At 42.1% G+C, this 27653-nt stretch overlaps 2 protein-coding genes across 4 annotated transcripts; one reads left to right on the forward strand and one right to left on the reverse strand.

Annotated features, from left to right (window-relative positions):
• Nucleotides 1–1181: 1181 nt before the first annotated feature.
• On the reverse strand, nucleotides 1182–16278 carry LOC129839351 (zinc finger protein 501-like). Of its 3 annotated transcripts, none has more exons than XM_055906734.1 (5): nucleotides 15964–16278; nucleotides 10890–11009; nucleotides 7582–7737; nucleotides 3434–3755; nucleotides 1182–3335 (listed from the first exon to the last, which is right to left on the reverse strand). In XM_055906734.1, the coding sequence occupies exons 2-5, from the start codon at nucleotides 10993–10995 to the stop codon at nucleotides 2621–2623; spliced, it is 1299 nt and encodes a 432-aa protein (XP_055762709.1). In that variant the 5' UTR covers nucleotides 10996–11009; nucleotides 15964–16278; the 3' UTR covers nucleotides 1182–2620. The 3 variants fall into 3 exon arrangements, with proteins under 3 accessions (XP_055762709.1, XP_055762708.1, XP_055762707.1); XM_055906733.1 differs by lacking the exon at nucleotides 15964–16278 and adding an exon at nucleotides 15429–15957; XM_055906732.1 differs by lacking the exon at nucleotides 15964–16278 and adding an exon at nucleotides 15179–15957.
• LOC129839276 (probable inactive protein kinase DDB_G0270444) lies at nucleotides 13979–26671 on the forward strand. Its single transcript, XM_055906586.1, has 3 exons — nucleotides 13979–14043; nucleotides 21787–22428; nucleotides 26489–26671. Exons 1-3 carry the CDS (start codon nucleotides 13979–13981, stop codon nucleotides 26577–26579), a joined length of 798 nt encoding a protein of 265 aa, XP_055762561.1. The 3' UTR covers nucleotides 26580–26671.
• Nucleotides 26672–27653: the final 982 nt, after the last annotated feature.

The raw sequence follows: 27653 nt of genomic DNA on the forward strand, positions 1-27653 counted from the left end.
ATTGTCAAGAAACTGAAGATCTCATACAACGCTATGTACTACTCTCTTCACAGAACAGCGCCAGAATAGAGAGGTGTGGGAGCACCCCAGTGCACAACTGAACAAGAGGACAAGTACATTCGTGTCTAGTTTGAGAAACAGACGCCTCACAAGTCCTCAACTGGCAGCTTCATTAAATAGTACCCACAAAACACCAGTCTCAACGTCAACAGTGAAGAGGCGATTTCGGGGTGCTGGCCTTCTAGGCAGTAAACTATCAGAGTATATCCTAGAATCTAGTAGAATCATAATGTAACCTATCAGAATACATTCTAGAATCATAATGTTACCTGTCAGAGTATATCCTAGAATCTAGTAGAATCCAAATGTAACCTATCACGAGTATATCCTAGAAACCAGTATAATCATAATGTAACCTATGAGTATATCCTAGAATCTAGTAGAATCCAAATGTAACCTATCACGAGTATATCCTAGAAACCAGTATAATCATAATGTAACCTATGAGTATATCCTAGAATCTAGTAGAATCCAAATGTAACCTTTCACGAGTATATCCTAGAAACCAGTATAATCATAATGTAACCTATGAGTATATCCTAGAATCTAGTAGAATAATAATAAACTATCAGAGTATATACTAGAATCCAGCATACTGTAATCATAATGTAACCTATCAGTGTATATCCTAGTGTCTACAGAATAAAGTATACCCTACCATACAAAGTATATCATTGTATACTTATAGAATGACTGGGGCAAGGCAATGGTAGCTTATAATATAGGGTCGATTGGCAACAGTGATGGTCTAGTCCATCTTTAGCCCAGTGGGTGGGCCTGTCTGAATGTTTTTGTTGTGCAGAATGGCCATTATTTGGATAATAATGGGGGCCTCAATGGAATAAAAATAAAAAAGTCAACGGCGTGGAAGTCAACGGTGTGGAAGCCTCGAGGACAAAAATGGGCTTTTGTGCAGGGTTGGGGTCAAGTCCAGTCAATTCAGAAAGTAAACACAATTCCACATTTCCCTCATTGAAAAGTATTGACATTTCAGTGTACTGAAATGACTGGAATTTAAATGAAGTAAATACCTACTTCAATTCCAACCACAAAACCTCAGTTTAGATTTTTAAACCTAAAAATAACAACTTGCCTAGCTAACAGCTAAATGTTGTTTTTACTTTGTATTCTAATTCCGAGGCTCGACACGTTGTCATGGAAAATATGAATGTTATTTCCAACAACCAATGAGCAACTCCGCCGTAAATCCAGTGCGTATTGAACACAGATTGCTGAAAGCATAGAAATATGAATAGAATGGGCTTGGAAGCTCTAACCCTGACAAACTCATGGGTACACTCGCAAATAATGGCTGCCTTCTATTGTGATGCAATAATGTTAATGGTATTTTTGAATGTTCCATCAACGGATGCTGGGTTGCCATGGTAATGTAAAATGTTCATTCAAATGATACTAACTGATGTGGCTCATCCAATGGAATGTATTTTTTTTTACGTCAGTTTATTTCACTCAACAAATCACAGCACAGATTAAAGGGTACACTTCCTGCTTTTACTTCCTGGCATGGATACACTCAAAATGGGTGCCAGTCCACCCATTATGCCATCATTGACTTGAATGTAGACACCTTTCTATTCATATTTCTATGGCTGAAAGGCCAGCCTCTTTGGCAATGACGAGGAGTGGGATGTTAGCTGAAGAGACTGGTACCTAGACTACAGATAATGGGCTTCATTGCAGGACTTTTTGGGGACCAACAATTGATTCCCATTCAAAATCCTATTTTTCCTAACCGCTAAACAATAACCCCTAACCCTAACTGTAAACCTAACCCCTAAGCCTAAAATAACCTTTTTACAAGTGAAGACTGCCAAAAAGTCCTTACTTCTCTGAATTTTAGTTAGTTTACTATTCATGAGGACTTCTGGTACTCACAAGTACAGTAAAATGTGTACACACACACACAAACAAAACATAAGACTATTAAATGTACCATTAAAATTGTTATGTCATACGTATAAAGAGCATTGTTCAGTGTTCATTAAAATGGGACAAGGCGAAGACCAGAGGGGTAAACTACAAAGCCGATTCAAGGAGTTAGCCAGCTTGTCGAAATATTCTGATATGACCTTTACTTGTTTTAGAAAGATAAGCTTGGAATTGGCATTGTTTAACTGACTCAACCAACAACGCATATCTAATGTTGAATGTATTAATTAGTCAGAAAAATCAATAGATATATTTCTGGTTGCTTATCAAAGTTAGCTGGATAACTAATTGATCCTGCTTTGTAGTACACCCCCTCTGTACACATATGTAGTTTGAATACTCACAAGCAGATCCCTACTGCAAGCTATTAAAGTTAATTAAATTATTTTGGTTGATTCTGGGTTGCTGATATTTATAATAACAGCCATTTAGCAGATGCTTTTATCCAAAGCAACTTACAGTCAGTCAGTAATGCATGCACACATTCATGTATGGGTGGTCCCAGGAATTGAACCCACAATCCTAGTATTAATATTAGTAGTATTAATATTAGTAGTAGTAGTACAACACTACAGTTGCTGCTCTTTCAAAGCATACAGAGACGTCTTCCTTATGTGTGTCCGGTGTGTGTCTTCTGGTGTTTTCTGAGTCTCCAGATGTGCAGAAAGCGTTTGCCACAGACCAGACACTGGAAGGGCCTCTCTCCTGTGTGAATGAGCTGATGCTCTTTTAAACTAGAAGATGTGGAGAGACTGGCCCCGCAGTCGGCACAGTGGTGAAGTTTCTCCCCTGTGTGAGTCCGATGGTGTGCCTTCATGTTACCCCTCTGTGAGAAACCCTTCCCACACACGGGGCAGTGGAATGGTTTCTCTCCAGTGTGAATCCGCTGGTGGGATTTCAACTGCTGCAATTCGATGAAGCTTTTCCCACAATCGGTGCAGAGGTGAGGTCTCTCCCCCGTGTGGATGAGAAGGTGCCTCTTCAGAGTCTCTGACCGGGAATAGGCCTTCCCACAGTCAGGGCAGCGGTGCGGTTTCTCTCCCGTGTGTGCGCGTTGGTGCCGTCGAAGCTCGGATGGTTTGGGGAAGCAGATCCCGCAGTCAGCGCAGCGGTGGGGTCTCTCCAGCTTCCCTTGGTGAGCCTGCTCGTGCACTTTCCGGTGACGGTTGTCGGCAAAGCTCTTCCCGCACTGGGAGCAAGGGAACGGTTTCTCTCCGGTGTGTCCTCGCTCATGCAGAACCAGGCCGGATAACTTCTTGAAGGTCTTGCCACATTTAGGACACGGGTGGTCCATCCTCTTTCTCCTCTGGTGTACGGGCTGGTGCCTTAGATTAGAACACTATTGTTATTGTCTACACAGTTACCGGTAATTGTCCATAAACTTTTTACAGAACAGAAATGGGTCTTTGGTGTTCTGGCTTACCTTCTGAGGCGCGATAGCTTCTCAAACGTCTTGCCACATTGTTGACACTGGTGAGTCAGCTTCTCGGTGCTCTTGTGTGTTGCCCTGTGTTTCTTCAGGACTGAGAGGTTGCCAAAAGACTGGTTGCAGTCAGGGCACGGGTGCTTGCTCTTCCTCAAGTGTGATGGCTCGTGCCTCTTCAGACGCGACAGCCTCTCAAAGGTTTTACCACAGTCGGGGCACTGGTGAAGTTTCTTTACTGTGTTCTTATTCTTTGTTGGTGGTTTGGGTTCTCCCACCTTCACTACCACAGTGGGACTTGGTGTGTAGTCAGTGTCTGAACCTAGACAGACAAGGGAATAGATTAACCTGGTTAAAACATTGGTTAGTGTCTGGATTAACCAGGCTAGAATTGTTCAGTTCAGAGTAAACAAAAAGTGTGAGTGTGAGTGAGAGACAAGACACAGATAGTCATTGGGCGGGCGGTCACTCAATGTGGGGCATATTACACAATCAATGTAAGTGACATATACTATTAAAAGGCCCAATGCAGCCATTTCTGACTGAATATCAAATAATTTCTTAGTAACAATTAAGTACCTTACTGTAATAGTTTCCCATTAAAGATGTCAAAAAGAAACAAAAATAGCTTTTTAGCAACAAAAAAAAAAAATGTCATGCAAGAATTTTGCTAGTTCTGTCTGGGAGTGGTCTGAGTGAGGGTTCTAATTGGAGGGGCCGAATGGGAGGGAAATGGGTGATCACCGAATGGGTGATCAGCCAATCACCTGAAAACTATCTGTTATTGGCAGAGAGGTTTGGGACTCTGTTATTGGTCTATTAACTCCCCCCATACAAAACCTGCTGATTAGGTGTATATCTTCTTATGGCTGCAGGGTGAATATTGAAAAACTGGAAAATATGTGCACATTTTCAAACGGCCTCTTAAGAAATTTTTGATCTTACAATATGCATATATTTACTACTATTGGATAGAAAACAGTCTCTAGTTTCTAAAAACGTTTGAATTATTCCTCTAAGTGGAACAGAACTATTTTTACAGCCCATTTCCTATCCGGAATTGAGATTTCCAAATGCGATGTCTCTCTTTAAGAACTTGTCTATAAAAGGTCATGTCACTTAGGACCGTAGAAACACGTCATACGCCTTCCTCTGGGTGTAATGCGGAAGTGAGAGCAGGAAGCAGTTGAATATCTCATCCAGGGACTGAACACAACATCTTGGAGTGAGACATGCGCACTTTAGATTTTTTTCTGGCCACGAAATAGAACAATGACTCGGCTCGTGGACAACGCTCGTTAAAGGTGAATATGAGCTCTGGCTTTGATATTATTTGATACATGTCACAAAATCATCCTAAAGTATGTTTTTTCAATATAGTTTAATTATATTATTGAAATTTATTCTGGACTTTAGACGTGATGTGACGCAAGAATTGTTTGAAGAAAGAGAGATTAGCGCCGCACGGCCAGTGTGTTTGCTAATACAAGAGGGAAATAGTTCGTTCTGGAACCCAAACAAAGACTGTACTGGACAATGGACCCTTTTACAACATTCTGATGGAATATCAACAAAGATAAGGACCCAATTTGGGATGCTTTTTCATATATCTGTCGAACTGTGCTACGCTACCGTTTGACTAGAATCAATGCTGCCGTATGCTAGCTAATGTAGTAAGCTAATATAACGATATATTGTGTTTTCGCTGTAAAACACTTCAAAAATCGGAAATATTGGCTCTATTCACACGATCTTTGTCTTTCATTAGCTATCCACCATATATTTTTCTGAAATGTTTTATGAGGTGTAATTAGTAGTTGACGTTGGTGTCTGTATTTTCTCTGGCTACTCCCGTGCGATTTCAGACTGTAGCTATGATGGGAGCAGTAATGTAAAACTGATTTATAGCTAAAATATGCACATTTTATGAACAAAACATAGATTTATTGTGTAACATGTTATAGGACTGTCATCTGAGGTAGTTTTTTCTAGGTTGTTTAGGTTGGTTCTAGGTTAGTTAGGTTGGCTTGTGCATGCTACTTGAATCCTACTTGTGCTGCTCCTACTTGTCTGTCCTCTTTTTTATTTGGTGGTGAGCTAACATAAATATATGTGGTGTTTTCTCTGTAAAACATTTAAAAAATCGGACATGTTGGCTGGATTGACAAGATGTTTGTCTTTCAAATGCTGTATTGGACTTGTTAATGTGTGAAAGTTAAATATTAAAAAAAAAATAGATTTTGAATTTCGCGCCCTGCACTTGAAGTGGCTGTTGTCATATTGATCCCGACTGGGGGCTTGCAGCCCAAATAGGATGTCAGGGGTGGGCAACTCCAGTCCTGTGACACCAATCAGGCCCTTGAGGACTGGAACTACCCACCCCTGGTGTAGATGGCATTTTCAACCAGCTACTACCAAGAAATAACACTGATCATATATACACTGCTCAAAAAAATAAAGGGAACACTAAAATAACACATCCTAGATCTGAATGAATGAAATATTCTTATTATATACTTTTTTCTTTACATAGTTGAATGTGCTGACAACAAAATCACACAAAAATTATCAATGGAAATCAAATTTATCAACCCATGGAGGTCTGGATTTGGTGTTACACTCATAATTAAAGTGGAAAACCACACTACAGGCTGATCCAACTTTGATGTAATGTCCTTAGAACAAGTCAAAATGAGGCTCAGTAGTGTGTGTGGCCTCCACGTGCCTGTATGACCTCCCTACAACGCCTGGGTATGCTCCTGATGAGGTGGCGGATGGTCTCCTGAGGGATCTCCTCCCAGACCTGGACTAAAGCATCTGCCAACTCCTGGACAGTCTGTGGTGCAACGTGGCGTTGGTGGATGGAGCGAGACATGATGTCCCAGATGTGCTCAATTGGATTCAGGTCTGGGGAACGGGCGGGCCAGTCCATAGCATCAATGCCTTCCTCTTGCAGGAACTGCTGACACACTCCAGCCACATGAGGTCTAGCATTGTCTTGCGTTAGGAGGAACCCAGGGCCAACCGCACCAGCATTTGGTCTCACAAGGGGTCTGAGGATCTCATCTTGGTACCTAATGGCAGTCAGGCTACCTCTGGCGAGCACATGGTGGGCTGTGCGGCCCCCCAAAGAAATGCCACCCCACACCATGACTGACCCACCGCCAAACCGGTCATGCTAGAGGATGTTGCAGGCAGCAGAACGTTCTCCACGGCGTCTCCAGACTCTGTCACGTCTGTCACATGTGCGTGTGAACCTTCTTTCATCTGTGAAGAGCACAGGGCGCCAGTGGCGAATTTGCCAATCTTGGTGTTCTGTGGCAAATGCCAAACGTCCTGCGCGGTGTTGGGCTGTAAGCACAACCCCCACCTGTGGACGTCGGGCCCTCATACCACCCTAATGGAGTCTGTTTCTGACCGTTTGAGCAGACACATGCACATTTGTGGCCTGCTGGAGGTCATTTTGCAGGGCTCTGGCAGTGCTCCTCCTTGCACAAAGGCGGAGGTAGCGGTCCTGCTGCTGGGTTGTTGCCCTCCTACGGCCTCCTCCACATCTCCTGATGTACTGGCCTGTCTCCTGGTAGCGCCTCCATGCTCTGGACACTACGCTGACAGACGCAGCAAACCTTCTTGCCACAGCTCGCACTGATGTGCCATCCTGGATGAGCTGCCCTACCTGAGCCACTTGTGTGGGTTGTAGACTCCGTCTCATGCTACCACTAGAGTGAAAGCACCGCCAGCATTCAAAAGTGACCAAAACATCAGCCAGGAAGCATAGGAACTGAGAAGTGGTCTGTGGTCACCACCTGCAGAACCACTCCTTTATTGGGGGTGTCTTGCTAATTGCCTATAATTTCCACCTTTTGTCTATTCCATTTGCACAACAGCATGTGAAATTTATTGTTAATCAGTGTTGCTTCCTAAGTGGACAGTTTGATTTCACAGAAGTGTGATTGACTTGGAGTTACATTGTGTTGTTTAAGTGTTCCCTTTATTTTGTTGAGCAGTGTATATGACTTGTACAGTGTTAGTTTCATCAGCTGTTGTATAAATATGACACAAAACAAAGAAATTGAATTTTGACCGCAACTGGGCCTTTAACACAATGGTACCGACATTACTATGAAACTGCTAATGTTCCCACCAACCTCGGTCAACCATGTCCTCCTCCTCATCCCAACCCCGGTCAACCATGTCCTCCTCATCTTCCTCCTCCTCTTTGACAATCACATTGAATGTTGGTTTTCTTGCTTCACTGAGCCCTGGAAGGTCCTCTGGTTCCAACTTAGACTTATCAACAGCACCTGGGGATGGAATAGAATTAGGTTCATTTCTAAATCCCAGTTGGAAGAATCTCAGAATCTCAAAGATACTACTACGTTTCCCCTTTCATCTGTGTCAGCTCGATGCTAACTAGGTATTCAGCCAGCATGGAACAAAGGAGGGGGGGTCGTTCCAACCTCTGACACAGTTGTCATGTCAACACATTTGTCAGTGCTGCTGTGAACCGCATCACAAGAGACATACCAAATGGGAGATGTATAAAAAATAAAAAGTGTAAAGCTAATATGGGTGATTTCCCGCCACCTGCAGCGCTGCGGTCTTGTCATTTATTTACTGTAGCCACTAGATGGCGGCGATAGAGCTTAAACCCATTTACTAACTATAGGCAACCCAATTTGAAGAAGACAATGCTCTGTGCATTGGCTGAACGCTCACAATCATAGAGAATGATAGAGGCCTCTAGTGGCCAAAAGGCTTTATTAGCATGTGCAGCACCATTGAGGGCTTCCACCATTTGAATATAGTCAACTGGGTGGGACTTCCAACTTCATTGGCTAATCCCTCCTGTTGAAGTCATGTCCAACAGGGTCATCAGGAGGGATCAGCCAATCGTGAAGAAGAAAATTGACTACTTCACAAAAGGGAGATTGCCCATGCAAAGGTGCGTCCTCCATCTCTCTCTATGCTCCCAACCCATAGGAATCACCACCCAGTTGACTATTTAAAAAAATGGTGGAAGCCCTCAATGGCAATGTCCATGCTAAAACGGCAATATACATCTAGAGTCCTCGATCTGTGGTTTGAGCAGAAATCAAACCTTTGCTTATTCCAAATATTAAAGATATAAAATGGTTGGGGAAAGTATACAGTTGAAGTCGGAAGTTTACATACACTTTAGCTAAATACATTTAAAAAACTGTTTTTCACAATTCCTGACATTTAATCCTAGTAAAAATTCCCTGTCTTAGGTCAGTTAGGATCACACTTTATTTTAAGAATGTGAAATGTCAGAATAATAGTAGAGAATTATTTATTTCATTACATTCCCAGTGGGTCAGAAGTTTACATACACTCAATTAGTATTTGGTAGCATTGCCTTTGAATTGTTTAACTTGGGTCAAACATTTCAGGTAGCCTTCCACAAGCTTCCCACAATAAGTTGGGTGAATTTTGGTCCATTCCTCCTGACAGAGCTGGTGTAACGGAGTCAGGTTTGTAGGCCTCCTTGCTCGCACATGCCTTTTCAGTTCTGCCCACAAATTTTCTATTGGATTGAGTTCAAGGCTTTGTGTTGGCCACTCCAATACCTTGACTTTGTTGTCCTTAAGCCATTTTGCCACAACTGTGGAAGTATGTTTGGGATCATTGTCCATTTGGAAGACCCATTTGTGACCAAGGTTTAACTTCCTGACTGATGTCTTGAGATGTTGCTTCAATATATCCACATAATTTTCCTCCCTCATGACACCATCTATTTTGTGAAGTGCACCAGTCCCTCCTGCAGCAAAGCACCCCCACAATATGATGCTGCCACCCCCATATGATCTTTGTCCCCATGTGCAGTTGCAAACCATAGTCTGTCTTTTTTATGGCGGTTTTGGAGCAGTGGCTTCTTCCTTGCTGAGCGGCCTTTCAGGTTATGTCGATATAGGACTCGTTTCACTGTGGATATATATATACACCTCTGTACCTGTTTCCTCCAACATCTTCACAAGGTCCTTTGCTGTTGTTCTGGGATTGATTTGCACTTTTCGCACCAAAGTATTCATCTCTAGGAGACCGAACGAGTCTCCTTCCTGAGCGGTATGATGGCTGCATGGTCCCATGGTGTTTATACTTGCCTACTATTGTTTGTACAGATGAACATGGTACCTTCAGGCATTTGGAAATTGCTCCCAGGGATGAACCAGACTTGTGGAGGTCTACAATTTTTTTAACTGAGGTCTTGGATGATTTCTTTTGATTTGCCCATGATGTCAAGCAAAAAGGCACTGAGTTTGAAGGTAGGCCTTGAAATGCATCCACAGGTACACCTCCAATTGACTCAAATTATGTAAATTGGCCTATCAGAAGCTTCTAAATCTATGACACCATTTTCTGGAATTTTCCAAGCTGTTAAAAGGCAGTCAACTTAGTGTATATAAACTTCTGACCCACAGACAGATTAAGTGAAATAATCTGTCTGTAAACAATTGTTGGAAAAATTACTTGTGTCAAGCACAAAGTAGATGTCCTAACCAACTTGCAAAAACTACAGTTTGTTAACAAGAAATTTGTGGAGTGGTTGAAAAACTAGTTTTAATGACTCCAACCTAAGTGTATGTAAACTTCTGACTTCAACTGTATATGCCTCAATTTCTCAAAAATATAGACTCAGCTTTCATTTGACACCAGATTTGACATTCTCATATGACCTTTACATGTTGGTGCTCATGGATCCTTTAACATGGAAATGAGACATGTGGTCTCGGGTGGTCTAGCGGTCTAAGCCGCTGGCTCCAGAACAAATATACCGTAGGTGGTGTTCCAGCCCGACTAGCTGCGCAGGCGTTGCGACAACCAATGGTTTCGTGCCACATCATCGACTGCTCAGTCTGGCATCAAATTGATATATCACATGATGTGGTTAGCTGGTATGTTAAACACCCATCCAGCCGTTGTGAGATCTGACATGTTTTCAGGCAGTAACGTCCCACCACCGTGTACTCCAGTAGCATGTGTATGGCTGCGGCCCACTTTATTTCAAAACTCTTTCCTCTCTACTCTATCCTACCCAATGAAACAGAACACATGAGAGGAGTGGCACTGCCCCACTTCTCTTTCAGAACTCTTTCCTCTCTACTCTATCCTACCCAATGAAACAGAACACATGAGAGGAGTGGCACTGCCCCACTTCTCTTTCAGAACTCTCTACTCTATCCTACCCAATGAAACAGAACATATGAGAGGAGTGGCACTGCCTCACTTCTTAAACACTGTTAATTAAAGTAGGAAACATCATGTTATATATCCTGTTATGTTTGTTTCTTATATAATGACAAACCGGGGCGTAGGTTTAACTACTTTTAATTAACATATACTTCAGCTAGAAAACTCTCCCGCGCCCGCATAGCCTGCTGGGTAACGTAGTCTAAATGTTATTAACACATAACAACACATATCCTTAGTTTACCTTCATGACTGTAGTCCATTTGTGAGGGCTGGACAGGGTCGCACCAGCTGTGTGTAACGTCATCATCACTAGTGGGTTCGTCTTTAACACTGATGTGAGGATCCATATATGGTGCTTTATCTGTAGGTGTGATGGCACGTACACACACACAAAGTAAAATGTTTAGTTTTGGCGACAGTAGGCAGGTTTCGATTGACCCAGCAATGTCGCAAAAAAATATCATTGCGACATGTGTAATGGAAACGGCAGATCTAGGAGAACTTTTCTAAACATCAATCTGTTCGACATGGGTAGAGGTCTTTTGCCTAACTTTCTTTACTACGAGAAATGATGGAAAGTGTTTTTTTCAAAGAAATTATAGCAGGATAATGTTGAAGGTACGCGGGCACGTGATGTCATCACGTAAATATATACAACTCCACATTTAATTGTAAATGCTTACTGCCTGCAAAATCATTTTTTTCTAATATAAAAATGGTTTATTTTTAAGACTGACTTTCTTAACTTTCAAGAATGCCTGAATTGCTTTGCCTTGCTTTTCTGGTTGGCTGGCAAGTTTCGCCATCCAATTATTTAAGATTGACAGGAGAGCAAGTTACACAATGATCTACAGTAAATATAGACACTAGATGACAATAGAGGACGCTGTGTTGAAGCCACCGTGCCGCCATCTTGACACTCTCCCACCGTTGTAAAAAATGTTTTGGAAGCTACAGAAAGGCATGTATTGATGACTACATTCGTTTTTGACATGTATTCCATTACAGACATTTTAATGCATACTTTTAAATGATGTAACCTAAATATGAAAATATATATGTCAAAACATGTTCCTTATTAAAGTAGATTACTAGTGTTATTGTCCTCACTAAAACAAAAATACATCTAATTGAACATTTGATTGAAATACTGTAGAATTCCATTCATTCCTATGGAGAACTGCTCCTACTAGGTAGTGCCAATATGGATGACCAACAGCTTCAAAGCCTCTCAATGGCCCATACACAGCATCAGCAATCCAGAGTTTATATACATCATTGCACCAACTGCTTTTGCGCCAATTTATGATAGTATCTTCTGACCGAGGGAGTTTTGTTAAGAGCCTAGATGCTTGTTGTAAACATTAACATGCATTGCTTGCATTACTGTTTTGGAAACATAAATAACTTCTAAAAAAAACACCTTCATAGGGTTAGTGTTCCCACATGGCCATATTATATCCATGTTACAGCGTTTGTTTACAGAAAACAGAGGTGACCACCTGTGCTACATTGCTATGCTTCGAACACCCCCGACACAATGAAACGTTGCGTTTGCCTTGCAGCATCGTGTTGCAGTGCGTTTGGTTGTGCATACGTTGAACGTATGCGTCAAACTGTAAGTGTAGACGGCTTGACAGAAATTGCAGCAGAAGGTGAACGTTGAACTTTGGTTGCATACATATCCAGATGATGCTGCATACTATTTTGCGCAAACACACGGTCGGTGTGTTCGAAGCGTATCTAGCGTGCATTGCAAAATAAATTTAGAAATCTGTTTTTCAATTATTGCACTCACACTGCTCGCTTGCGACAATGAGCGTCTGCGTTGCCAAGGGCTAAAATAGAAGTCATGCCTATTTCTGACGCAGATCGCGCTGCAAGTGCTGCCTCTCCCCATCTCCTCATTGGTTTATAGAAGCAGGTACCCACGTGCCATCTCCTCATTGGTTATACCCACGTGGGTGATTGAAAGACGAACTGTTTTGCCGGTTGTCGTGGTAATACTATGAAAGTGTAGATGCCAATCACAATATAAATTCAAAGATGAAAAAGCCTAGAAGGAGGAGAGATGACTAGAAATTATTCGGTTGACCGTTTTATGTGTGGATTAATTGTCGGAGTAGAGGACCTTGTGCATTTCAGGTAAAATAACAACTCAATGTTTATATCCCAGGAGAAATTAGCTAGCAACAGCAAGCTAGCTAAATAGGACAAATTAGCTAGCAAGTGCAACCTAACTAGTTAAATTGCCATATATGTTTAATGCTTTTCGACCTGTCACCAAATTAATGTCTTTGGTTCAAAGTTTGTTTTGATATTTTAACCTGCTTGTCGTGATCGCGTTTGGTGTAGGGGGACAAAATAAATGTATGCACGATAGCGCACGCGCCCAGCCGGTTTGGGTTCCGTGTAAGCATAACACCCTGCCCAAACCGGCTGCGCGTGCGCTATCGTGCATACATTTATTTTGAGTTGTTATTTTACCTGAAATGCACAAGGATCTCTACTCCGACAATTAATCCACACATAAGACGGTTTTTCATCGTTTAAATTATACGGTGATCGCATCTAAACTTTCATTGTATTACCAAGACAACCGGCAAAACAGTTTGTCTTTCTATCACCCACGTGGGTATAACCAATGATGAGATGGCACGTGGGTACCTGCTTCTATAAACCAATGAGGAGATGGGAGAGGCAGGACTTGCAGCGCGATCTGTGTCAGAAATAGGAATGAGTTCTATTTTTAGTTCGCAGACGCTCGTTGGCACAATAATTGAATACCATGGATTTCAAAATTTATTTTGCGGCGCACGCGACGTGTCCGGTCTGGTCAGCATGTAACTCGAAATGTAGTTTCGTCAGATGGAGGCACCCATCGCTGTATGAATCTGTGCAAAACTGCTACAGCAAGTATATCTTTATTTGAAGTAACTTTTTCTCGCTAATGAAAGGGCCATATGTTTCGAGAGCCTTATCGCGAGAGATGATTATCAAATTGTATGTCACATGCGCCGAATACAACAGGTGTACGTACACCTTACAGTGAAATGCTTACTTACAAGCCCCTAACCAACAATGCAGTTTCAAAAAATACAGATTAGAATAAGAGAAAAGTAACAAGCAATTAAACAGCAGGAGTAAAACAATAGGGAGACTATATATACAGGGGGTTACCGATACAGAGTCAATGTGCGGGGGCACCGGTTATTTGAGGTAGTATGTACATGTGGGTAGAGTTATTAAAGTGACAATGCATAGATGACAGAGAGTAGCAGTGGTTGTTGTTTCTAAACGTTAAAACACAGGGTCGAGACTGTAGTTCACATGGACCAGTTGTTAGAGAAGCGAATCACTGAAACGTGTAGGGTGAAGGCAGAGTGCCACGTAAGGTTAGAGAGAACTGCATGGACCATGGCGATGTTGGCACATTAATTATTAGAATATGGCAAATATTAGTCAATTCTTGCATTCTATCCATGCAGGCTTTTACGGGCTACCTGAGACATGAAACATATAGGTGGGTATACAGGCGGTCGACAATTTATTAATGCGCAAAATGGGTAATGGAAACACTTAAACCACATTTTTTTTCGACACTGTAGGTTTTAGCGAAAGTGTTTTTTTAGGTGTGAAGTCATTATGTCCAGCTGTTTTTCTCGACAAGATAGTTGAATGGAAACGCACCATAACAGGCAATTGTCGCATTTGCCTGGAAACCCAACATTGAATTGATTAGAATGATATGTCAGCAAGAAATTAGCTTTTGAATCAGGAACGTTTCCTCTCACTACCTCTATTTTACTTTATTAGGCGAGTCAGTTAAGAACACCTTATTTACAACGACGGCCTAGGAACAGTGGGTTAAATGCCTTGTTCAGGGGCAGAACGACAGATGTTTACCTTGTCAGCTCGGGGATTCGATCTTGCAACTTTCCGGTTACTAGTCAAACGCTAGGCTACCTGCCACCCCGCTATAGCCTAGAATGTTGAATACAATTACATGTTAATGTACTTTACCGGTGTCTGTGCAAAGGTTGATGTAATCATACTTTCCTGTCGATGTGTCTCACATTCCTACCGCCAAAAGGACCAACTGCACGGACAACCGGTAGGCCTACCTTAAAATAGATTTGTATTCAACATTCTCGCTTGAAGAGGTCGTGAGAGGAAACTTTCCTGATTCAAACGCTAATTTCGGATGGATGTAGAATTCTAGGGAATTCAATGTGGTTTCCAGGCAACTGTCGCATCTATTTTCTATGCGAACTTTGTAAATGTCGACAAATTACTGGACAAGTTCATGGAAACATAACTAGTGACAGAAAGGAGATAAGTTACTCACAGCATATAGCTGGTAGGCAGAGGCATAATGTTTGACGTTATTACGGAACTTATGTTTACAGACATACAAGAGAGGGCTACAATTAGCAATGATATGTGGAGGCACAGGTGACATGATGATGATAACGGCGGAAATATCACGGTTTATTTTTGTGAACATGTTGCCACTATTTCAGCACTCACCAATAAAGGCCAGCTTCTGACGTTAACAGCACTGCAGCAAACAAAACAGCCACCCACCTATGCTAACGATGCTAGTACTGCTGTTAGCTTGCTCGCTCTATGACTGTCTTTCTCATAGAGTTTTAGCTATTTAGATTCTCGCATTCTAGTAGTGGCAGTAATCCTTAAATCAGCAACGTATCAAGTCACGTTTCATATATATAAATATATTTATTATAACTTGGAAAAAGCGGAGTTGCTAGCCACCTACCTGATGGTAGCACAAGTATTACGTCACTTCCGGTTTTAGTACGGAACGGAAGTTTACGGTCCTACTGGAGCTCAACCTTTTCTTCCCCAAACGATTAATAGCAAAGACTTTTCAACGTTAAATGTGAGTTTAGGAGTTGATGAATAATGTGCGACTAAAGCTTGCATGGCGCACAGTAAACATTAGGCCTACTGCAGGTAGCTAGCTGCTAGCCAAAGGTAGCTTTTTTTTGTTACTAGCTAACGTTAGCTAGCTGCACCAGTATCTTGGTAGAGGAGACATTTCATTTGACGAATCTCCTCTCTTGTCCAGTAATTTACAATCTATTGCCACATTAGACAACTCTGCAACCGTTATAATGTCAAAATACGTTCGCTCCGATTTGGAAAATCGTTTTGAACAGTCATCCAAGTCGGATACTAGGGCATCTTTCTAGAGCTCCGACCTGAAGTTCACTAACGTCATTATTTAACCTCGTTCCCCCTTTCGACACACCCACACTCCGGTCGCCGTATTGGGCTGCAGTTACCCACACGTGCTCAAATCTTTGTCTTCTTCAGTGGGGTTTTAGGGTGGACTACAACCTGAAAAGTTGTTTTCCTGCACTCTACTGGATTCAGAAAACAAAGGGTGGAAATCCAAAATAGAAAAGGGAAAAAAACAAAAACTTAACCCCCTCAAACGTCTGAAAAACAACATACAAAACAAACAAAAAAGTAATCCTCAGTCATTCAAATTCACTCAGTGCCCTACACAGATCTGGGGACCTGAGAGGACAGAACAACTCCAGCCAGTATTCCGTGCAGCTGTCAAGGTCCCCTGTCGAGCATCGCCACCTTGCTGTCAAAGGTCTAAAGAAAAATGTAGAAAACAACTATGTAATGTAGCTTGAGCTACCACCAGGGGGAAAGTAAGGCGGTACGACTTCCCCGGCAAAATAAATAGTGGGGGTACGCCGTACCGGTAAAACATGAGCCTTTCACAATAATTAAAACAAAATGTCAAACTGTAGGCTAGTAGACCACTATTTATCACTACTGCCTGTCAGGCATGAACAACGAGCCAATGGCCTTTAACGGGTGGTGTAGCCTACGCTCCATAATGTCAGTGTTCTCGTCTAACCACATCACATTTTGCCAAGGCAGAGATGAGTGGCCGACGCAAGACTCACGTGGACAGCAGTGGACGCATAAATTCTGCCATAATGACAATCGCCAAATGTCATTACACTTTCTGGTGTTTTGTGTAACAGATGTCTCTTTCCATTCACGACTGTAGCCTAATAAAGCAGACCTTTTGAAGTGATTATATGTATATATGTAATTATATGACTAGACCCACAGAGATACTATTGAATTAAAAGGGATTCTTAATGTAATTTTATGATGTCGTGACGTGACTATCATTAATGTGATGACAGCTATTTCTCGAATAATTACCTACTAAGTTTAATTGTTACTCAAAATTAATCATGTAACAATTAACTCATTGGGAATTTGGGGCACCACGGGAAAAGTTGTTTACCGAGTTTCTATCTCCCGACTTAAACTCTAAAGATCTATAAATATCTCTTATATTAATAACAGGCAATTATTAATTATTACCTCATCAGTCTCATTATTCCTGGATCTGCAAGAACCCTAACCTATGTGATGAATCAGCAATACACAAATTAGCTTAAATATTTATTTCCTAACTAACTAAATAATCACACAGAAATACATAAACACACACGGTATAGGTTATTGATTGCTAACATATTGCAATGAAAACAGGTCCCTGGTGGACTAACACCATGGAAAGGAAGGGGTGATAAGGGATGAGTTTGAGTTTGAGTTTATTTTATTTTTACAGGGACAGTGCACATTAATCAACGTTTCAGTAAAAGTGCCGGTTTTAGCCAGCCGGCTAATTTTCAACCGCAGTCCCTGGGCAGGTTATTAAAAACAATTACAATATAGACAATAGCAACATAGAACAAGACATAGCATACAGACATAGCAACATAGGACAAGCAAGACGTAGCATACAGGCAGAGCAACATAGAACAAAAAGCAGCAAGACAAAATTCATAAAAGCAACAAAGTGTTTCCACACCTCACAAGTTACAGACAACAGACATGGAAAGCGGCAACACACAGCTAGGGACCATGTTCACAAATCTGATTGACCTTTAGCCATGTCTTCAAGCATTTTGTGAAAGTGTGATATGTGGTGCAGTTATGTGTGTCTGATGGCAGTGTATTCCAGACATGGGAAGCTCTCACAGAAAAAGCGGATTTACTAAAGGTGCTTTTCCTTAGGGGAACTACACAGTCACCTCTCATGGCAGACCTTGTGGATCTGCTGCCATATGTTTGGGTTTTCTGTTTAACAAAAATACTGAGTGGAGGGGGAGCCAAGCCATTTAGAATCTTGAATACAAGACATGCATCAGTGTATTGCACAAGATTTTCCCAACTCAGGAGCTCATGCTTTCTGAGGATGTGACAGTGATGGTGGCTATTGGGCTTCCTATCAAGCACTTTGAGAGCCTGTTTGTAGACAGACTGAATAGGTCTTACTGTTGTACAGCAAGCTTGGGCCCAACTAGTCAAGCAGTATGTTAAGTGGGGGAGTATCATAGATTTGAAGTACAGTTTTGCTACCTCTGTAGTCAAAATATTTCGTATAAATCGGAAATTAGCTAGGTTGAATTTGGTTATTTGAATTACCTTTTTCACATGCTTTTTAAAAGAGAGGTTGGAATCAAGTATGATGCCAAGGTACTTAAAATCAGATACCACCTGGAGCTTCTCCCCTGACACAGACATCTGGCTCAGTAGCATCTGTTGCCCTCTTTGTGAAGAACATGCAAACAGTTTTTTTCACATTGAGATGCAAACACGAGTCACTGAGCCACTTTGTAACCTGGACCATTACAGTAGTGAGTTCTTGTGCAGCTTGTTGTTTGCTCTTTGCATGCACATATATCACTGTATCATCTGCATACATTTGAACTTCAGACCCAGTACAGACAGAAGGCAGATCATTAATGTACAGGTTGAACAGGAGGGGCCCCAGTATTGACCCTTGGGGCACACCCACATCATAGCTAAGAGTGGGCGACAGCTCATTGCTCACTCTGACACACTGAGTTCTGCCTTCAAGGTATGATTTCATCCATCTCAAGGCATCGGGGGAAAAGTTGAACTTGGACAATTTTGTGATGAGAATCTCATGGGGGATGAGGGAGACAGACAAGAGTCAACTTATCTTACATGCATTTGGAAGCTACGCTCCCTGGAATATGAACATTTAGCACCCTAACAACTGCTCATTCAGATTAGAAATGCAACATATTTACGCGTAGATGTCTTTATCTGTCGTCTCTGTTGAAACCACTCGATCCGTCTATGGGGAGTAGTTCGATGTAAGTCTATGGTTGTCCACCAGAGGTCACAATGTCCTTCTTAGTTGGTGGCTTCTTTGTCTTGGAGTGTTCTTAGGAATGGATACTTCACATGACCCACACAGTGGTGAGAGGATTCTGTTCTTCCCTCTCGTCTTTTCAGAGGGTCTTACCATTTTCTGGTCATGTAGTTTTAACCATTTCAACACGTGGACCACGTCCTCACGTTCTCTGGTCTGTATTTAAATTCTCAGCGAGTCCTTTTAAGCACTCTGGCCTTGGAGGGCGGTTCCATCATGTGGACACGAACTCTGACCTCATTAGGGGCTTGGCTTAGTGAGTGTGCAACAGACATGAAAAACCATTGTCTCATAAGAATAAACTCACATTTCCATCTTTTGGAACATAGTTTCATCATTCTTCATATTGTTTGAACATCCTATAGGGCTATCTGTCAGCCCTGTGCCGAGCTGATCTGGCACCTATGATCCTCACCAAGGAGAGAGAGTCATGACAATGACTAGGTCCACAGAGATGCTATTGAATTTAAAGGGATTCTTAATGTAATTATATAACTAAGCCCACAGAGATGCTATTGAATTAATAGGGATTCTATATGTAATTATATGATTAGGCCCATTAATTATTTTGGTGCATGTGCAAGCGTATGTACACATAGGAGGTCCCATACCGGAAATAAATTAAATATACATTCACCTTAGCTACCACAAAGCTAGCAAACACTATGGAATGCAGCGTGTACTAGCTAGCTACCACATAGCTAGCAAACACTATGGAATGCAGCGTGTACTAGCTAGCTACCACATAGCTAGCAAACACTATGGAATGCAGCGTGTACTAGCTAGCTACCACATAGCTAGCAAACACTATGGAATGCAGCGTGTACTAGCTAGCTACCACATAGCTAGCAAACACTATGGAATGCAGCGTGTACTAGCTAGCTACCACATAGCTAGCAAACACTATGGAATGCAGCGTGTACTAGCTAGCTACCACATAGCTAGCAAGCACTATGGAATGCAGCGTGTACTAGCTAGCTACCACATAGCTAGCAAACACTATGGAATGCAGCGTGTACTAGCTAGCTACCACATAGCTAGCAAACACTATAGAATGCAGCGTGTACTAGCTAGCTACCACATAGCTAGCAAACACTATGGAATGCAGCATGTACTAGCTAGCAAACACTTCTATGGAATGCAGCGTGTACTAGCTAGCTATCACATAGCTAGGTAGCAAACAACTTGAAAAAAATAACTAATGTAATATACAGTTTATTATGTACACCCATCTAGTACCGGGTCATCTAGTATTGTTTCCTTTACTTCCTTACTTCCTAGAATCGCGACAACAGTAGACCACCGTTATACTGCTCCATCATGACACTGTCGTGCGTGAAAAGCCCAGGAGGCCGGCCGTTTCTGAGATACTGGAACTGGCGCGCCTAGCTCCAGTGATCATACCACGTTTAAAGTCGCTTAGGTCACTCATTTTGCCCATTGCAACGTTCAATCAAACAGTAACTGAATGCCTCGATGCCTGTTTGCCTGCTTTATATAGCAAGCCAAGGCCACATGACTCACTGTCTGTAGGAGCGAACCATTTTTGTGAACTGGGCGGTGTACCTAATAAACTGTCCGGAGTGTATATTTATATTAGCTAGACACCACATAGCTAGGTAGCAAACGACTTTAGAAAACCACTCCATGGAATGTGGCTTGTACTGGTAGCTACCACATTTTTGTATTTTTTTAATTTAACCTTTATTTTACTAGGCAAGTCAGTTAAGAACAAATTCTAATTTACAATGATGGTCTACCACGGCCAAACCCTAACTCAGACGACGCTGGGCCAATTGTGCACCGCTCCATGGGACTCCCAATCACGGCCGGTTGTGATACAGCCTGGAATCAAACCAGGGTCTGTAATGACTCCAGCACTGAGATGCTGCGCGACATAGCGAGGTGCTGCGCGACATAGCGAGGTAGCAAACAACTTTAAATTGTGCAGAGTCTTTTTTCTGTTTCTCCAGTTTTGCCTTTTGTCTCCACCACCTTCACAAATCTGCTCTGGTTGTGTGGTAGGTTCTACCTATTATCTACTAGCAAGCGACTTTGGAAAACCACTCTGTAATGTAGCTTGTACTAAGCAGCTATGTGGAATTCACCTTCTGCTGTTTGGGCCTCTTTTGATCATACTAGCTACAGATCCACTTCATGGCCGACCACGTCTGAAGAGGAGGAGAAGATGGAAGTTAAAGAAGAGGAGAGAGGAGTCAAAGAGGGGCTGGAGAAGAGAACAGTCGAAGAGGAGGTGGAGGGGAGAGCAGTCAAAGAGGAGGTGGAGGAGAGAGCAGTTGAGAGAAGAGTGAGAGAAGAACAGGAGGAGAGAGGAGTGAAAGAGGAGGTGGAGGAGAGAGCAGTCAAAGAGGAGGTGGAGGAGAGAGCAGTCAAAGAGGAGGTGGAGGAGAACGCAGTCAAAGAGGAGGTGGAGGAGAACGCAGTCAAAGAGGAGGTGGAGGAGAACGCAGTCAAAGAGGAGGTGGAGGAGAACGCAGTCAAAGAGGAGGTGGAGGAGAGAGGAGTGAGAGAAGAGCAGGAGGAGAGAGGAAGTGGAGGAGAGAGCAGTCAAAGAGGAGGTGGAGGAGAACGCAGTCAAAGAGGAAGTGGAGGAGAGAGCAGTCAAAGAGGAGGTGGAGGAGAATGCAGTCAAAGAGGAGGTGGAGGAGAAAGCAGTCAAAGAGGAGGTGGAGGAGAGAGCAGTCAAAGAGTAGGTGGAGGAGAGAGCAGTCAAAGAGGAGGTGGAATAGAACGCAGTCAAAGAGGAGGTGGAATAGAACGCAGTCAAAGAGGAGGTGGAGGAGAATGCAGTCAAAGAGGAGGTGGAGGAGAATGCAGTCAAAGAGGAGGTGGAGGAGAAAGCAGTCAAAGAGTAGGTGGAGGATAGAGCAGTCAAAGAGGAGGAGGAGGAGAACGCAGTCAAAGAGGAGGTGGAGAACGCAGTCAAGGAGGAGGTGGAGGAGAATGCAGTCAAAGAGGAGGTGGAGGAGAATGCAGTCAAAGAGGAGGTGGAGGAGAACGCAGTCAAAGAGGAGGTGGAGGAGAACGCAGTCAAAGAGGAGGTGGAGGAGAGAGCAGTCAAAGAGGAGGAGGAGGAGAACGCAGTCAAAGAGGAGGAGGAGGAGAACGCAGTCAAAGAGGAGGTGGAGAACGCAGTCAAAGAGGAGGTGGAGGAGAATGCAGTCAAAGAGGAGGTGGAGAACGCAGTCAAAGAGGAGGAGGAGGAGAATGCAGTCAAAGAGGAGGTGGAGAACGCAGTCAAAGAGAAGGAGGAGGAGAACGCAGTCAAAGAGGAGGAGGTGGAGAACGCAGTCAACGAGGAGGTGGAGAATGCAGTCAAAGAGGAGGTGGAGAATGCAGTCAAAGAGGAGGTGGAGAACTGCTCTCAGTGTGGCAAGGCTTTCATTCAATCATCAGATCTGAAGAAACACCATAGAACTCACACCGGAGAGAAGCTTTTCCACTGCTCTCAGTGTGGGAAGAGTTTGTCAGTCATCAAATCTGAAGACACACCAGCTAACTCACACAGGTAAGAGGACTTACCACTGCGCTCAATGTGGGGATAGTTTGACTAGTTTATATTTTCTGAAAAAACACCAGAAAATGCACACGGGAGAGAAGCTTTACCACTGCTCCCAATGTGGGAAGAGCTTCAGTGTTGAAGGAAGTCTAAAGCAACATCAGAAAATACACAGTGCTCCCAGTGTGGGAAATGTTTCACTCGGGTAGGAGACCTAAAGAAACATTATAGAATACACCACTGCTCTCATTGTGGGAATGAGAAATGTTTTTCAGCATTCTCATATGAAAATGTATTAAAGAGTATTAATTATGCCAAGAGGGTCACATTTGAATTAAAGTGTATTTTCTTCCAGACAATCAATTCAGTTTCTATCTGCATAAGTCAATACTATAAATATTAAATGTGTCCTTAAGGAGGTACCATAACAAATTACTTTTTGTATTTGAGTAATAAAAACTATAGCCACTGTAGTTAGCAATACGTTACTTTCAGAATATATAGTAATTATGTGTAAGGCCCCTTAGTCGAGCAGTGAATTTCAAACACAGATTCAACCACATAGACCAGGGAGGTTTTCCAGGGTTTCTCAAAGAAGGTCACCTATTGGTAGATGGGTAAAACAAAACAAAACGCAGACATTGAATATCCATTTGACATGGGGACACTTTGGAAGGTGTAACAATACATCCAGTCACTACTAAGATACAGGTGTCCTTCCTAACTGAGTTTCTGGAGAGGAAGGAACCCACTCAGGGATTTCACCATGTGGTCAATGGAGACTTTAAAACAGTTACTGAGTTGAATGGCTTTGATAGGAGAAAACTGAGGATGGATCAACAACATTGTAGTTACTCCACAATACAAACCTAATTGACAAAGTGAAAAGAAGGAAGCATGTACAGAATAAAAAAATATTCCAAAACATGCATCCTGTTTGCAACAAGGCACTAAAGTAATACTGCAAAACATGTGGCAAAAGCAATTACATTTTTGTCCCAAATACAAAGTGTTATGTTTGGGGCAAATCCACTACAACACGTTACTGAAGACCACTCCATATTTTCAAGCATAGTGGTGGCTGCATCATGTTATGGGTGGGATTGTAATCATTAATTACTGGGGACTTTTTTTAGGATAAAGAAATGGGTTGGAGCTAAGCACAGGCAAAATCCTAGAGGAAATCCTGGTTCAGTCCGCTTTCCACCAGACACTGAGAGATGAATTCACCTTTCAGCAGGACAATAACCTAAAGCACAAGGCCAAATCTACACTGGAGTTGCTTACCAAGAAGACAGTGAATGTTCCTGAGTGGCCTAGATACAATTTTGACTTAGATCTGCTTGAAATTCTATGGAAAGACTTGAAAATGGCTGTCTAGCAATGATGAACAACCAATTCGACAAAGCTTGAAGAATTCTGAAAAGATTAATGGGCAAATATTATACAATCCAGTTGTGCAATGCTGTAATCGTTGTCAAAGGTAATTCTAACATGTATTGACTCAGGGCGGTGAATACTTATGGAAATGAGATATTTCTGTATTTCATTTTCAATAAATATGCAAACATTTCTGAAAACATGTTTTCACTTTGTCATTATGGGGTATTGTGTGAGATAGGTTAGAAATACAACGATTTAATACATTTTCAATTCAGGCTGTAACGCAACAAAATATGGTGTAAGTCAAGAGGGGTATGAATACTTTCTGAAGGCACTGTACATATCTGCCTGGTATTAACTGACTGTTGATGTCATTATTCTGTTAAACCTTTTGTGTGTTTTAGCTTTTTTTTATTATTACAATGACGCTGTGAGTTGAGAAGTAGGTGCAGGTGAAACGTTTAATAAAACAACAAACATGAAAACGAGACAGCGTAACAGTGGCGATATAGCATGAACAATACCGACAGAGTAAGAGGGTTAGTATTGCGGCGACGTCGAACGCTGGAGGGGAGAGGGAGACGTGACCATTTTATTCAGACTGCTGGAAACAGAAAGGAGATAACTAGGAAGGACACAGGATTGAACTCCGGTCTCCAGTGGGGGAGTAATGTCGTTTACACAGAACTACATTTCTCTCACAAATTTTGTCATTTCCTGTTTTACTTCTGGGGGGGGAATACCATTCACAATTGTGATTACCATTGTGTAAAGGAAGGAAGCGTCGTTTCTTCCCTCGCGAAAGGGGTTCTTCGAAGAACTTACAGTGGTTCCCCCACAGTTTAAATTTGAAGAGACCCTAAAGGATACTCCAGGAACCTCTTATTTTTAGATTGTATGGCGTGTGCCAAGTTTATAAATCTTAAAATGTGTATATGTGTGCAGATTTGTCAGAAATGGTGCATGCAGATATGTACTGTTACATTTAGCAACGGTTCTGAACGAGGCTCCTGTGAGTAGTAGAATGTTGCCAGTACAGAGTGACGTGCTTCAGTAAGGTTGGCTAAGTTTGACTTTCTAGTGTTCACTGTCATGGTTATCAACTGTACACTCTAAGAAGAAAAGGTTCCTTGTGTATCCTTTAGGAGTTCTTCAAATTGAAACTGTGGGGGAAGCCCTATAAGTTCTTCAAATAACCTTTTTAAATAACCTTTTGGGGTAAAAATGTAACCCCCTCCCCCATATTATTATTAATATGCATAACAATAACAACAATAACACAATATTTTAGTTCTCAGTGTTAATTATGATTTTAGTGGCAAAACAGAATAAAAATAATCTAAATATGAGGTAAACTCCCAGCAGAGCCCCAAGTCCACTCGGTATATCGTCTGTGTTGATGTTAATGTGTTGATGTTCTCCGTATCCATAACGACTTTGCAGTGTGTGGTGATTGAACAGGTTTCCTGTTATATTCAGAGGTGTAGGGAGGGTGAAGTCTGTGAATCCAATAAATACAAAGATATGTTAATTAGTATTGGTATGTTATGCATATCAAATGTACCATCCTCTTCCCTTACCTCTTCAATGAATATCCCATAGGCCTCTACATTATGGACAAGGCATGTGTATGAAAACCATTATCCATTAAAAAAAAAAAAATCACATTCACCACAAAATCCAAGGTATGATGAATATAACAGGACATATTTTCCATCACCATGCACTGCAAAATCATTCTGGCTATGGATACGGAGAACATCAACACATTGACATCAAATAGTTGGCAGGGTAATTTGTATTTTTCTATCACAAAGTATAATGGCTATTTTCTCCAGTCCAGTTGGTGGCGGTAATGCAACATTATATTGGATGCCAACCGCCGTTATACCCCACCAAAGAAGGAGTTACGCTAGCTAGAACAACAACAGCTGCCAGTTCAAAGTCAAGTGTCAGGGTACGATCTAGATTTCTAATATTCTGTAACGTTTCCATATGTAAACATTAGTAGTCGGATTATTTGTCCACGTCCACCAAATGATGTGTATACAATAGCCATTTTAGCAAACGTTATCTAGCTTACTCACTGGCCATTAAAATGCCTACTCAAGCTAACGAACGTTTCTACTGATCGATCATACCAAGCAACTCTTAAAGATGCTGTTGTGAATGATACCGTTATTTGTTATTAAGATAGTAATGTCAACTGTGTGATGTGTGAATTGTCCATCTTCAAGATGGCATAAATCTATTGGCAACCCTTAGCTAGTAAGTTAGCATGGCTAGTTAGCTAGGCTGTTTCTAAGGCTGGCTAGCAAGCTAGTTAATTTAATTTCAGTATCTAATCATTAGCTAATTGGTCATTTTAGAGATTACAAATCAAATGTCATTTTGGTTCAGCAATGCTTCAGACGAAATTCTTGCTGATAATTTGTCTATCTAGGTAGATCGTTTCATCCTAGTGAGAAAGGTGACAGTAAAATTCGTCAGTAAGCTAATGCTTACCCAACTAGCTTAACATTGCTAACGCTAGCTGTACATTGGCCAAAGCAATGCTAGCTAGCTAAATGTATTAGTATATTCCTAGTGGTTGGAATATTTAGTTATATTCCTTTATTAACTAAGCTGTTCCAGTTGTGAAACTCACCTTACATTTTGTTTGTGCGTCTTTTGAATCCTACTATAGCCTTCCATGTCTGAACCCAAGTCCCCGGGTTCTTACTGTGGTGTTCCAGCACAGAGAAGCTCACAGTGGGGCCCAGAGATGGTCTCTGTGAAGCTGGAGGACTGTAGTCAAGCACTGGAACTCAATGTGATAGTCAAAGAGGAAGAGGAGGAGAGGGAAGTCAAAGAAGAGGAGATAGGGATTAAAGAGGAGGTGGAGGAGAGAGCATTCAAAGAGGAGGAGGAGGTGGAGGAGAGAGCGTTCAAAGAGGAGGAGGAGGAGGAGGAACGCGCATTCAAAGAGGAGGAGGAGGCGGAGGAGAGAGCATTCAAAGAGGAGGAGGAGGTGGAGGAGAGAGCATTCAAAGAGGAGGAGGAGGTGGAGGAGAGAGCGTTCAAAGAGGAGGAGGAGGAGGAACGCGCATTCAAAGAGGAGGAGGAGGCGGAGGAGAGAGCATTCAAAGAGGAGGAGGAGGTGGAGGAGAGAGCATTCAAAGAGGAGGAGGAGGTGGAGGAGAGAGCATTCAAAGAGGAGGAGGAGGAGGAACGCGCATTCAAAGAGGTGGAGGAGGAGAGAGCAGTCACAGAAGTGGAGAACAGGGAAGAGGAGGAAGAAGTAGATGGTAACACTGACCCAGGTAAGTTCAGTTGTGTAGGATGGAGAGGTTGTTGCATTGACAGCCACAGGGGATTCCAGTACTATGATTGAGTCTTTCCACCAATCTGGTGCCTCTTTCTTTGAAGGGGTAAGCGGGGTAGGCTCTATCCGCCAATCAGGGCTGTGTATGTAAATATATTTTATTGTATCAACATGCCCAGAAGATCAGACTGAGCATTTCAATGGCAAAAGGAGGTTCAGGGAAATCAATGATAACAAATATATTTGGAGTTATTTTCATGAAATAAAAACATAGTGATGTATTAGACATACAGTGATGATTTAAAAATACTGCTTCGGGGCTTTAACATTCTGGGCCTTGTCGTGGCAGAATCAGATTTAGCTAAGTAACATAGATAGATAAGATGTTATTTTTTATCATATGCTTGTGAGATACTTGTCATTAGAATCTTCTGAGATAGGGATTGGTAACTTGTGGCCAGAGAGGGGAGAGGTCAGGCTTGTCTTCATAAGTCAATGTATCTGTTAAACCATGTGGTGCTAAGTAGAATATCAGAAGGGGAGGAGG

The sequence above is a fragment of the Salvelinus fontinalis genome, chromosome 40 (genome assembly GCF_029448725.1).
Source record: "Salvelinus fontinalis isolate EN_2023a chromosome 40, ASM2944872v1, whole genome shotgun sequence".
NCBI lineage: Eukaryota > Metazoa > Chordata > Actinopteri > Salmoniformes > Salmonidae > Salvelinus > Salvelinus fontinalis.

Bases quoted from the DNA above. Each gene is read 5' to 3' on its own strand.
- LOC129839276 (XM_055906586.1), top strand. From the start codon at position 13,979: ATGGACCAGTTGTTAGAGAAGCGAATCACTGAAACGTGTAGGGTGAAG. The intron at 14,044-21,786 runs GTTAGAGAGAAC...GGTGGAGGATAG, and splicing joins AAGGCAGAGTGCCACGTAAG to AGCAGTCAAAGAGGAGGAGG. The intron at 22,429-26,488 runs GTAAGAGGACTT...ATCCTACTATAG, and splicing joins ACACCAGCTAACTCACACAG to CCTTCCATGTCTGAACCCAA.
- LOC129839351 (XM_055906734.1), bottom strand. From the start codon at position 10,995: ATGGATCCTCACATCAGTGTTAAAGACGAACCCACTAGTGATGATGAC. The intron at 7,738-10,889 runs GTAAACTAAGGA...TTCCATCCCCAG, and splicing joins AATGGACTACAGTCATGAAG to GTGCTGTTGATAAGTCTAAG. The intron at 3,756-7,581 runs GTTGGTGGGAAC...TTGTCTGTCTAG, and splicing joins GGAGGACATGGTTGACCGAG to GTTCAGACACTGACTACACA.